Source organism: Crinia signifera, chromosome 7 (genome assembly GCF_055691185.1).
Source record: "Crinia signifera chromosome 7, ASM5569118v1, whole genome shotgun sequence".
NCBI lineage: Eukaryota > Metazoa > Chordata > Amphibia > Anura > Myobatrachidae > Crinia > Crinia signifera.
The window spans coordinates 109,135,221-109,147,572 of record NC_139223.1 but is presented as its reverse complement, the minus strand read 5'-3'; the positions used below and the strand labels follow the sequence as shown (position 1 = coordinate 109,147,572).

The window sequence follows — 12,352 nt, the reverse complement described above, 5'->3', positions numbered from 1 at the left end:
AGCGTGTCGAGAATATACAAACTCCATAAAGTTAGGGCTATGATGGGAATCAAACCCATGACCTCTGTACTGTGAGGCGGTAATGCTATCAATTACACTCTCTGGGCCTTATTCAGATCTGAGCTCAGTACAAATTTGTTTGGAAAATGGGCAAAACCATGTGCACTGCAGGAGGAGCAGATGAGAGTGCAAAGAGAATTAGAGTTGTGTGAGTTATTTTGTTTCTGTGAAGGGTAAATACTGGCTGCATTATTTTTACACTGCAATTTAGATTTCTGTTTCAACACACCACCCAAATGTAACTCTCTTTGCACAGGTTACATCTGCCCCACCTGCAGTGCACATGGTTTTGCCCATTTTCTGAACAAATTTGTACTGAGCTCAGATCTGAATATGGCCCTCTGTGCAGTATCTGGTCCCTGGGTCGACCATGTCTAGGTCAACCACTAATGGTTGACAGTGACAAGGTCAACACAGGCTAAAGGTCAACATGTACATAGTCGGCACAATTTTTCAGGATTTAATAAAAAAAAACGACTTAATTCATACTTTACCATCCAAGTGCGCATAGTGGGGGTTATTCTTATTCACTGGGAAAGGCACAGTCACTCTCTAATGGATAAAACTATGTGCACTGCAGGTGGGGCTGATGTAACATGTGCAGAGAGAGATAGTTTTGGGTGGGGGGTGTACTTCAAACTGATATCTGTATTGCAGTGTAAAAATAAAGCAGGCAGTATTTACCCTGCACAGAAACAATTAAACACCCAAATCTAACTCTCTCTGCACATGTTACATCACCCCCACCTGCAGTGCATATGGTTTTGTCCATTAGAGAGTGATTGTGCCTTTCTGAGTGAATCAGAATAACCCCCATAGTTAGAATATAATGGTGTGCCGAGTTCAGCGAAGGACCATACCCGATGCATGCTGAGCCATGCAAGGGGATGCGGAACACTTTTATACAGTGTCTATGTCGACACAAACAACAAAAACGGGAAAAACTTGTGTCAACCATGTACATGTCAGACTTTAACTTGTGTCGACCTAGGGTATGACGACCATTCTTATGGGTCGACCTAGACATTGTCTATTGTCTATACCCGAACTGTCTGTACTGAAGTTTTAAATGGTGTTTTTTTTTTTTTTTTGTGAAGCAATGGATTTGGTTTACAATGTTTTTATTTAGTTATATTATTGTTTGTGAAATGTCGCTTTAATGGTCATGTGACAGGAATGTTCCCGGTTTCATAATGCCAATTTGCTTTCTTCTAGGAATGCACGCTTCTTATTGCTTGCACTCGCTTATGCTGTTCCTCTAGGATTCTATGCTGGGTGGTCTGGCGTTTTGGATCTGATTTTATCCCATGTCCATGTTAGCCAAGTAAGGATGACCATGATGTACACTTCTCCCATGTCAGCCTGCATTTCCTATAGTACTCACATGCAGAGAGACCTGAAAATTTGCACTAATGCAAGTATTACTTAATGATTTTGTCAGTGGAGAACTCTGTGCTTTAGGCTAATATTTGCTGTGTGAATCTGCAAACTATGGAGGTGCAAAAATCAGAAAAGGGTTATCTACTATAATGGTAGGAGGTCTGTGTAGTCACTTATCATTAAAGGTTCCAATGGAATTGAATTGGCCTTGCTGTGTCTTTGCTTGTAAAATAGTTTGCATACATCTTTCTTTTCAAATCAATTCCCAAATGACTATTATTATTATTATTATTATTATTATTATTATTATTATTATTATTAAAGACTTCTCCATGGTATGTAATCTCCAATACATTTACTTCCCACAACTGTCAAATTAGTGTGTGTTTTTGTTGTGTTAATAAAGTTTATTTATTGAAAAATATTTTCCAAAGTATACATGATATACATACAAATATGAATAAGAAATTGAAGAGCGCACACACACAGATGGTAATGGCAGTACCATAAAAATGCATAACATAACCACAAAATAGAAAAGAAAATGATCTAGTTCCAAGGGGGTTTTGCTATAAATGAGAACCCTTCCTCGTGACTATAAAGAAGGGTATATTGCAGGGAGGTGGCAGGTACATACATAGGAGAAGGGTATTTGTATAGGTAATGCATCACTTTTATTATATCTAGCAACCTGAAAACCTTTTGAGATTGTGGAGTCGATGTTATTTTTCGAGCGCATAATAAATATAACTCCAACATTATGCTGTTTCTTATCTATTGCAGGTAGATGCTGGCTGGATTGGTTTCTGGTCAATTGTGGGTGGCTGTGTTGTGGGAATTGCAGTAGGAAGGTAAGACCGTTTTCATGATAACCTTAACATGAATTGTAGGATTAAGGTTAAATATTGATGATGATGCAATTTTTAGATTGTAGTGCCATGTAGACCTGTGTATGGCGAGGAGTGATCTTACTTGGGACATTCACCTAGAGCTAGGCAAAAGCTATGGGGCACTTATTCCAAGCCAACGGTTGGCTCTGAGTTGGCTTGACACAGCAGGCAGCAGTCCAAGATGTGTGGACAGCATTGGCAGCTCTGCATTTGTTGCCCTCCAACGATTGAAGCTCTCAGCTAAGCTTCAATTGGGTGGCAGCAAAAAAAGCAGAGCCTGCATTAGTTGGATCACCCGAGTGGTAGCAGTAACTGGGGGCAATGGCCCGCAACAACAACCTGGTACAAATGTCTCTCCCAAAATAGCTTCCACAACGGGCTCCAATGGATGGAAAGGGAAAGTAGGGCCACAACATCCCATACCTGAGCTGAAGCCCACCACTCTATTAGCCTAGGACATGCACCCCAGCAGTATCCGGGAACCCATACACACACTGGAATAGCAAGATGCAGCACTCCAGTCAACTATTAACACACTACAAAATACTTTCTGATTGGACTATATGTACATACGAAAAGTTAAACTGCAAGCAAAAACAGACTGCAAGCAAAATCAACACGTTAAAAACTGTAACAATTCCACTAACTAGCAACATTTTGGATCTAAAGAAGTTTGTTTTATGATTTGTGTCTCTTTTACCCTGGTGGTATTAATTATCAAAACAGTACAATAAAGAAATACGATGCATAAGAATGAAAGATCAATGTGAATGAAATGCTAATACACTTACAGGCATGTTCATGTTGGTTCATAAGCGGAACAAGTAAGGTTATTTTTACTCAGATACAGAATTGAAAGCAGCATTAATACATTGTAACAGTTGCATATGAAATGGGAAGGCAACATACTGTAGTAGGTGATTTTGAGCACTGTAGTAAATCTCAACTTTAAAAAAGCATTTTTAATACCAAACCGCACATCATTGCATTGGACTAACATTTATGGTAATATGGAGACGGGTTGCTAGCACAGGGAACAGCACAACCGGATCCGGTTGTGTGTGTGCAGTATCCACTCATTGGTGAGTTGAGTAGGGGTTGGCAGCATCTTTTAAAGGCAGTAGTTGAATGAGAGGTACTCATTCAGCCTCTTGGGGGAGACAGTACGAAGATCATAGATCCATCGGACCTCCCTGCGGAATAAGATAAGATTTCTGACTCCCCCACATTTATTCTCTGGGACATGGTCGATGGATTTATAACACAGGCTGGCTAGGCTATGCTTAAGTTGGAAGCAATGTTTGGCAACCGGTTGGTCAAAAGCTCTGCCCATGAGGGCGGCCTGATGGCACTGCGGTGCATCGCCATCCTTTCCTTAAGTTGTCTGGGAGTTTTTCCAATGTAGAGCAGGCCACAGGGGCATCGGATATGATAACCCACAAATCTAGTGATACATGACAATACATACTAATTTGATGACTGTAATCTACGGACTTTGTACTCCTATTCAATGATTGTAACCTTCAATGTTGATACGATTTTGAAAGAATTCTTAAACGTCTTGCCCATAGGGCTGGTTTTTTAATTTTGTTATTAAATATTTTATTTATATTTGTGATTGGTATTCCTTCCTTAGCGCCCTCTGAACCCTTCTTTTTGCCATTTCTAAAAACTTTGGGTCCATCTATCCCTCAGAGGTGCTGCTCTTTGTAATCACTGAGCGCGGTTTGGGGTATTTCCTACATGACCATAGGGATGCTCTTTCCACTGTGTGGGTGAGGGAACAAGTTACTAACATCCATGTACTTACAGGTAGTGCACCCGAGGCATTTGGATACCTCGGGTAGATCACATATGATACATCGTATGTGGTCCTTCTGCATATGATGATTTGATGCTTTTTTTTATGTGATTTCAACACATAGGGCTAATAGATCATGTAAAAAATGAGTCGTGGCTGCATGGCATACTTAAGACAAAGAATCTAAAGTGTTTGTGTCTGTGACAGAGGATCCGTGTGTGTCCCTTATTCAGGAGGAGGGTGTATCTGTTTTGTATCTGTTTTGCTCCCAGTTATACACATCCCCTACAGCCTTTCCCCCACCTGACCGATATCCCTACCTCTACTTGTTACCTCCCCTGACCTCTCTTTTGGCGCACCTCACCCCTCCCTGTGCCCCGCTCAACTCAACCTCCCTGTGACAATCCCCACCCACTTTGTTACTAACTCCACCCTATGAACCCCTCCCTCATCTACACTGTGCCCTCCTCACTCCTCCTTGTGCCTCCCTCACCCTACTGTGTGGCCTCCTCACTACTACTTGTGCCCCTCTCACCCAACCATGTGGCCTTCTACCTGCTCCTTGTACACCGCTCAACTCTCTTCTTCCGCCAAATAACTCACTATCCACCCTTCCTGTGACCACCTCAACCTTGTGATCCCCCGTCTACCCTGTGCCCTTTTCATTCCTCCTTATGCCCTCTCCTCTAACCTGTGTGACCACATCATTTTGTGGTCACTGTGAGGGTAGTGTCAGAATACAGTAAGTTTCTGGGCACATTATAAACAAAGTGGTAGACTTTTTAATGGGTATTCTTTAATCATTAATATGTATGTATGTATGTATTTATTTCAAATACATACCTTGCCCTGGCTGGCAAAATTTTACATAATGGAAATTTGTATGCAGGCAATGAAATCCCAGTATTTTATTTTCATAGCTTTATAAAGTATACTTTATGTTCAATTTAAACAGAAAAGGGAAATAACTTCTATGCCTTTAGTTAATAATGCTTATTGAACCCACTTTCTTTACGGCACCCAAAAAATGAATTGCGAAGTAAAGGAATGAATGATTTATATGTAGATTAGGGTCTGAGAGATCTCCCCCCCCCCCCCCCCCCCACACACACACACACACACACACGCACCTTGCATTAAATCGGAGCATCAGGAGTGACCTTTATAAGCAAATTTTAAAAAAATTGATCCCCCTATATCTCAAAAACAATGAGGCCTAGAGAAGAAATATTTCACATGAGTTAATAGCTACAGTATGTGGTGGTCTTAAGTGTACAAAGTATCATGAAAATCTGAGTAACTGATTGTCATGCCTGGTTGAAATGACATGGAATGACGGTTACCTGATTTGGGTGGCTGTTTGTATGTATGTATGTATGTATAGAGAGAGATATATCTAGATAGATCTAGAGATAGATATAAATAGATAGAAGATGTAAGGCTTAGTAGTCATAGAATTGTATGCAGTATATCACACTCCCCTCTTTAAATTGGTGTTGGCTATCCCCTAAATAAAAAGTAATACTGTAGTAATTTACTTAAAATGGATAAATGCAGAGAGTGGATAGAGGTTTAGCAACCAATGTGTTTAAGAAAATGTATAACGATGATAAAAGGACGATATGCCTAAATACCCAGATAAAATTAAAAACAATGGGGTATAAATAGTTTTAAAAAGGTGGTGTTTAATAACAAAGCTAATTAAAACACTGGTATTGTAAACTGATGGCTTTGAAACCGCATAATAGTTAATGAAGCCTTGACTAGTGTCACTTTTATTGAAAAAATATCTGATTTAAGAGAAGAGGAGGCAGCAGTGAAAAGCTTATTTCCCAGTAGGAAGGATGAACATAGATGTATTAGCCTCTCCTGGCAGCAGTGTAGTATCTACCGCAATGTGAATACTCTTCTCTCCTCAATATTCTATTGTAGGGTCTCTTTAGGTTTTTGTTACGAGTTGCTGACATTTAGTAAGGCAACATTTTTAACATTTGAGCATTATCTTGTCATTTTATAGAAAGTTATTCCTCCAATAAATCCACAATGGCAGCCTGTAATACCACATTCTCACTGCCAGTGCGAACAACCCAGAATTTAAATGCTGGGGACTGCAGTGCCGGACCCTCATTCTCACTGCTTGGAAAATTTCCAGGTAAAGCAGTTCTACCCAGTAATTTGCCTTTTGACATGGTTTTTTTTTTTTTTGCAGTGGGTACAGGTCAAAGGCAGGGTTGGACATCAGGGAATTTCAACCCAGGTTGTGCCGTTCACAAAAAAACCCGACATGCTTGACCCGGTTATTTGCTTGGCAGTGTAAACGTGGTATTACTGTGTTTTTCCAAAAGTTGGTTATTAAAATGGGTCTCTTTCCTAAATTGGAACCTGTTTTTCATGTTTGTTTGTATGATTGCTCCTCTGAGGAGTTCTTAGTTACAAGTGACAAATACACTGAGATTGGCATGAAGAACATAGTCTCGCAGAATTGTTTGGTCTACAGTATTTCTTCTATTTGGGTAAAGTAGATTAGACCGCTATAACAATGATAGAAATCAGATACCTTTGGTTAGCAACCATTGATGATTCTGATTCAATGGAATATTTTTCTCATTGAATTGTGGATCTTCAATGATTTCCAGCAATCAGATGCAGCTTTTCTGACTACTTCTTCTGTGCAGCTGCAGACACCCATTGTGCTATCGGGAAGCTCAGCTAATATGCACATGCGCAAAGCACTGATCGCTTCTGCAGGATTTGTTATCCGAAGGCCAGAAGCCATTTGATGCCGTCCATTTCTAAGTTATGTAGCTTTAGTAATTTGGCGTTTGGCGTAAAAAGTCTATCATTTTTATGTAGTTCACATACATTAAATTAAGTAGGATTTGATCACTTTCTTCAGATAGCAGCAGTTATATTCTTGTAGATGAGGCAATGTCACAAGGGCATCAACTGCTGAAGCTCCAATTGGACAAGGGAACCGCATTTAATTGTGAATGTCACATATCAGGATTGTTTTGTATCCCTTTGGTAGACTACTGTGCTTTAAGAAATACTTGTGGTAATTTTAGTTTCTGTGTAATTATAATAGTTGTAGAGTTGATTCCAGTACACATTTGGGGGGCATTCTGCAGCTCTATGGAATATACAGTGCTCTTGTAGAATTCCAACTAGCTTTACAGTGGCATAAAGGAGGTGGCTGAGGCAAATGTATTTTACTATATTATGAATAATATACCTAACGCTGGGGAATGGGAGCTTCATAAAGACAGTTAAGACATGGAATGTGATATAAATGGATAGTAAGTTGCATCACACAGTGGGGCAGATGTTTTAAGACTAAAGAAGAGATAACGTGGCAGGAGATAACGCACCAGCCAATCAACTGTGTTTGAAAAATGAGAGTTGGGAGTTGATTGGCTGGGGCATTATCTCCTTTCACTTTATCTCTTCACCAGGCTTAATACATCTGCACCACTAAGGGATGTGGTTAGAATCTGGACACAAGTACCGGGGTTAGGCTGCCAGAAGGGTTGGTTAGTGAGAGGAGAGGTTAGGGTTAGACTGCAGGAGGGGCTATTGTGGTGTGGAATTTTAGGGTTGTGCTGCTAGAGGAGCCTTTTATGGTTTGGCTGCAGGAAGGGATGGTTAGGGAGGGAGGGGTTGGGGTTTAGGATGTGGGAGGAGTCAAATCAAATTTATAGGCAAAGAGAAAATACTTACCAAGAGGTGTCGTGATTCTGGCCGCTGGAATCTTGCTATTAATCTCTCTACTAATATTGTTAATTTGCAGTCCCCTTAGAACAGTGTTTTTCAACCAGTGTGCCGTGGCACACTAGTGTGCCTTGAGCTGTTCTCAAGTGTGCCCCCACATCTAGAGATGCCCAAACCCATTTACAGCCACCACCTGTTCAACTGTTATTTACTGGTCTCTTCTTTTCATGTAGAGGGCCACTGTATTTTATTTTTGTTATTTGTGGGGATCAGTGTGCTTGTTTTTAATGTGGGGGCCAATAGGTTTGTTTTTTTCCTGTGGTGACCAATGTGTTTTGCCCTGTGGGGATCTTAGGGTGTGCCTTGGCAAGTCCTATTAAGTGTGCCGCAAGGTAAAAAGGTTGAAAATCACTGCCTTAGAAGGTATGGTCCAAAGTGCATAAAAAAAAATAAAAAAAGCATTGTCAAAATTGATTTTAAAAACATACCTAGCTATATTGTGACTTAGAAATGTGTGAATTTGAATGTAACTGTAATGAAACCATCTTACTTTACAATATGTAACAGTGAAGACTGATCCCAGCAGTTACTACCTACAGGCTATGGTAGACCATGCCTTCTGTCTAGTCACTACCTTTCTGTTCCTCCAACTCGAAAAAAGGGGGGTTTCTTGCGGTTCACAAAAACCCCCTTTTTTCTGTTCCTCCAACTCCCCTAGAGTGATTTTCTCATCTATTCTTTCATCTAAAGCACGATGAAGCAGTGGTGGCATTTAGTTATGGAGAAGGATTTTCATCAATGTGAACATTTAACTGTCTGTACCCTGTACAGGAATTGTTTGGTATGGCGGTCCGACAGGGGGGACTCGATGGTCAATATCTCACATCTCGGCGTCAGAATCTCTACTGCCGGTGCTCTGACAGGGGGGCGAGTACAATGTAGCCACACTGCGGGCTCGCTACGCTCGCCACAGGTCCTCTTCTCCCTCTACAAGGGAGAGGAGCCCCTGTGAGTCTGCATCCCCCCTGTCGGAGCACCGGCAGTCGGGATTCCGACGTCGGGTTAGTGACCATCAGGATCCCCCCAGTCGGTCAGTCATCCGGCACCCGTACAGGAAATCCTAGGTCCATTAAAGGTTAAAAATACAGAAAAGATGTCACTCACAGTGCAATTAACAGACTTATTTATACCATATATACAAATAAAAACATTACTTATGTAATGTATAAACAAGTACATTAGTCTGACCGTTTCCACTATGTCTTTTTCGTGACAGGTTTGCAGATTCCATCCGGGGGATTCTGAAGCCTATTCTGGTATTGCTGTTTGCTGGAGCTGCACTTGCCGCTACATGGTTCACATTGACCTTTTTAAGTACAATTACTCACCTTCCACTCACCACAGGTAAGTGCATCTATGGATCCTTATTTCATCCACACATTTCAGATCTCTTTATAGCTGTGTCTAGATCGATTTCAGTGGATTTTATTTGCACACTGTTACAGAGAAACATCCAAGGCATTGCCTTTAAAATGTCATTTCTGTGTAACTTCTCTTTTATACAACTTCATACTATTGTATAAATGTCTCTTACCACAAATTTCAAGCTTGCTGCCACATTGATGCGAGTATCTGGAAAGGAATTTGATCAATGCAGGAATGTCTCTTAACATTTGGCTGGTTTTATTAAATCGCCCTACAGGGAGTTCTTTCTGTCCTAAATCTAGAGGGTCATTATCTGTCTTTGTTGTATATTGTTTTATTGGTTTTAAGCCTACACTCGAGGTCAGACTTCATCTCATTGAATTTCCTTGACAATCCTCATTTGCACAGTTGGTGGTAAATGGCTTTCCAGGGCTTGGATGGCTAATGATTCATACACCATGCTGATTGAAGAATACTGTGTTTCAATTGTTCTTCCTATGCATCACACTAGAATATGCAGATATTCTGTTTTAATGTCTTAAAGAGATATTGAGAAAAATGCTGTAAATATCTGCAGATGTTTTGTGTTACATATGCCCACAGAAATAATATGCAGCAGATGAATCAGTTTTCACATCAGTGACAGAACTGCAGGAGACAATGGAGTCAGCTGCCACCGGGCTTCTTTTTTATATTCGACTCAGGAGCTATCCCTGCTGCTGCCTCCTCTTGTTCACATAGAGAGCGAACAGCTGGCTGACACAAGGGGGGCTGCATTTGTATCACACTGTGTGTATGTGTGTGTGTGTGTGCGCGCGCGCCTAACCCTAAATCACCTACACCAGTGCTTAAAAGTAACCCCCTTCTATCTCCATCCAAACGCTACCCCAGCCCGCATACTCATGTTCTGGGCTACGCACAGACTGCACACACTGGGAAAATTATTAGTTAGTGAGTGAGTTGTGAATGAATTTGCCAATCTGCAATATTTTTTTCAAGCCTTTCGCAACCTTGCTTAGGGCAGGATTTCACTCTGGCTGGACGCTGGCTTACCGCTTTAGTTTGGGACCTAAATGTAATAGTCTTATAGGTGCGGTATCAGCAGTGTAGCTGCCAGTTTTGTCGTAAAGTGCATATAAAGTCCAGTATAGAGCGGCACATCCTCAACAAATAATGATAGTAGCGGTGCCATCCACAGACCCCTGCAGGGGTTTCACACATCCACCAGACGGCGGCACTCGACACAATGAAGTACAGGAAACCAGCAGTGCTTGCCAACGTTTCAAACCCAATTTATTGGTTCTTCTTCAGGACATAAAATACATCACACACAACAAGTACATTTATACATACCACCAGGTACCACCCCACAGCGAGACTCCCGTCATTCGCGACTCTCCACGGTCGCGCAGTGACGGCAGACGCTTCTGCGCATACCTTGCGCCTCATCACGTCAGCGTCACTCCGTTCCCCGGGTGTCAGCGTAAGTTGCTATAGTGATACATATACAAAGCCAGAACTCATTGCAGAATTATCAGCATCAGCACTTGTTACTATGGAGATGTCAATACAACAAACGCCAGTGCTAAACTATTATAATAAGCGACATTAGATACACAATTTTCAGTATGTGCCATAGCGAGAATCCACCTGATATAGAACAATAAAAAAGCCCATCTAAATAAAGTGAAAAAACATGTATATAAAAATACACAATTAAAAAGGATGCTATAGAAATCTAATTAGTATATATTAGGTTATCAAAACAATGCAAACAAGGGCAAGTACTCATATGAACTGGTCGAGACTATTAGAGAACATAAGCAAATACTACATAAAAGAGTACCGTATATACTCGAGTATAAGTCGACCCGAATATAAGCCGAGGCACCTAATTTTACAACAAAAAACTGGGAAAACTTATTGACTCAAGTGGGAAACTCACTCGAGTATAAGCAGAGGGGGGCTTTTTCAGCATAAAAAATGCTCTGAAAAAGTAGGCTTATACTCGAGTATATATGGTACTTACAAAAAATAAATGCAACCCTTTACTCTCATTCAGTAATAATTTAGAACAGTTACCTCCCCGAGGTGTAGCGGGGATATGATCAATGATCATGTACTTTAGCATTGGGATGGTATGATGGGCTTCTAAAAAGTGGCGAGCCACTGGCTGATCGCTACTGCCTTTCTCCAGAGCTTGCTTGATGGAAGAGAGGTGCCCAGCCATGCGCTCACAAAGTGTGCATTGTGTCTTCCCAATATAGTGCAATGAACATGGGCATGTAATCATGTACACTATACAGTATATTTGGTTGTACAGGTGACACTCAAAGGGTGGCAAAAGGAGTAACCAGTGCCCTGCATGTCGCACAGCCTAGACACTTGAAGCAACCGGGCTTGGCAGCAAGAAATTGTTCGCTACCGGCCTCTTTCAGTTTGGAAATGTCAGTCTACATAACAATGTCCCACACACTTCTGCCAAGGGTGTAGCAGGGCATTATCTGGGTGTCTGACAAATTGAGGTCGAGCAGGACATTTTTTTCTTGATACCCTCTCCCCTAAAGGGTTGCATTGCTTTTTGTAAGTACTCTTTTTTATGTAGTATTTCCTGATGTTCTCTAATAGTCTCGACCAGTTCATATGAGTACTTGCCCTTGTTTGCATTGTTTTGATCACCTAATATATACTAATTAGATTTCTATAGCATCCTTTTTAATTGTGTATTTTTATATACATGTTTTCTTCATATGTGTATGTCTTTTTCACTTTATTTAGATGTGCTTTTTTATTCTTCTATATCAGGTGGATTCTCGCTATGGCACATACTGAAAGTTGTGTATCTAATGTCGCTTATTATAATAGTTTAGCACTGGTGTTTGTTGTATTGACATCTCCATAGTAACAAGTGCTGATGCTGATTATTCTGCAATGGTTTCTGGCTTTGTATATGTATCACTATAGCAACTTACACCCGGGGAACGGAGTGACACTGACGTGATGACGTGCAAGGTATGCGCAGAAGCGTCTGACATCACTGCGTGACCGTGGAGAGTCGCGAACGGCGGGAATCTCGCTGTGGGGTGGT

The 12,352-nt window shown here is 41.0% G+C and overlaps 1 protein-coding gene across 3 annotated transcripts in view; it reads left to right on the top strand.

Moving 5' to 3' along the window:
• SLC49A4 (solute carrier family 49 member 4) overlaps positions 1–12,352 on the top strand; it is a 55,844-nt gene that overhangs the window by 32,445 nt on the left and 11,047 nt on the right. For all 3 annotated transcript variants that reach the window (XM_083153607.1, XM_083153608.1, XM_083153610.1), the window contains exons 5-7: positions 1,276–1,384; positions 2,224–2,291; positions 9,116–9,243. In XM_083153607.1, coding sequence (XP_083009733.1) covers positions 1,276–1,384; positions 2,224–2,291; positions 9,116–9,243 — 305 coding nt within the window. The remainder of the gene's footprint in view (positions 1–1,275; positions 1,385–2,223; positions 2,292–9,115; positions 9,244–12,352) is intronic.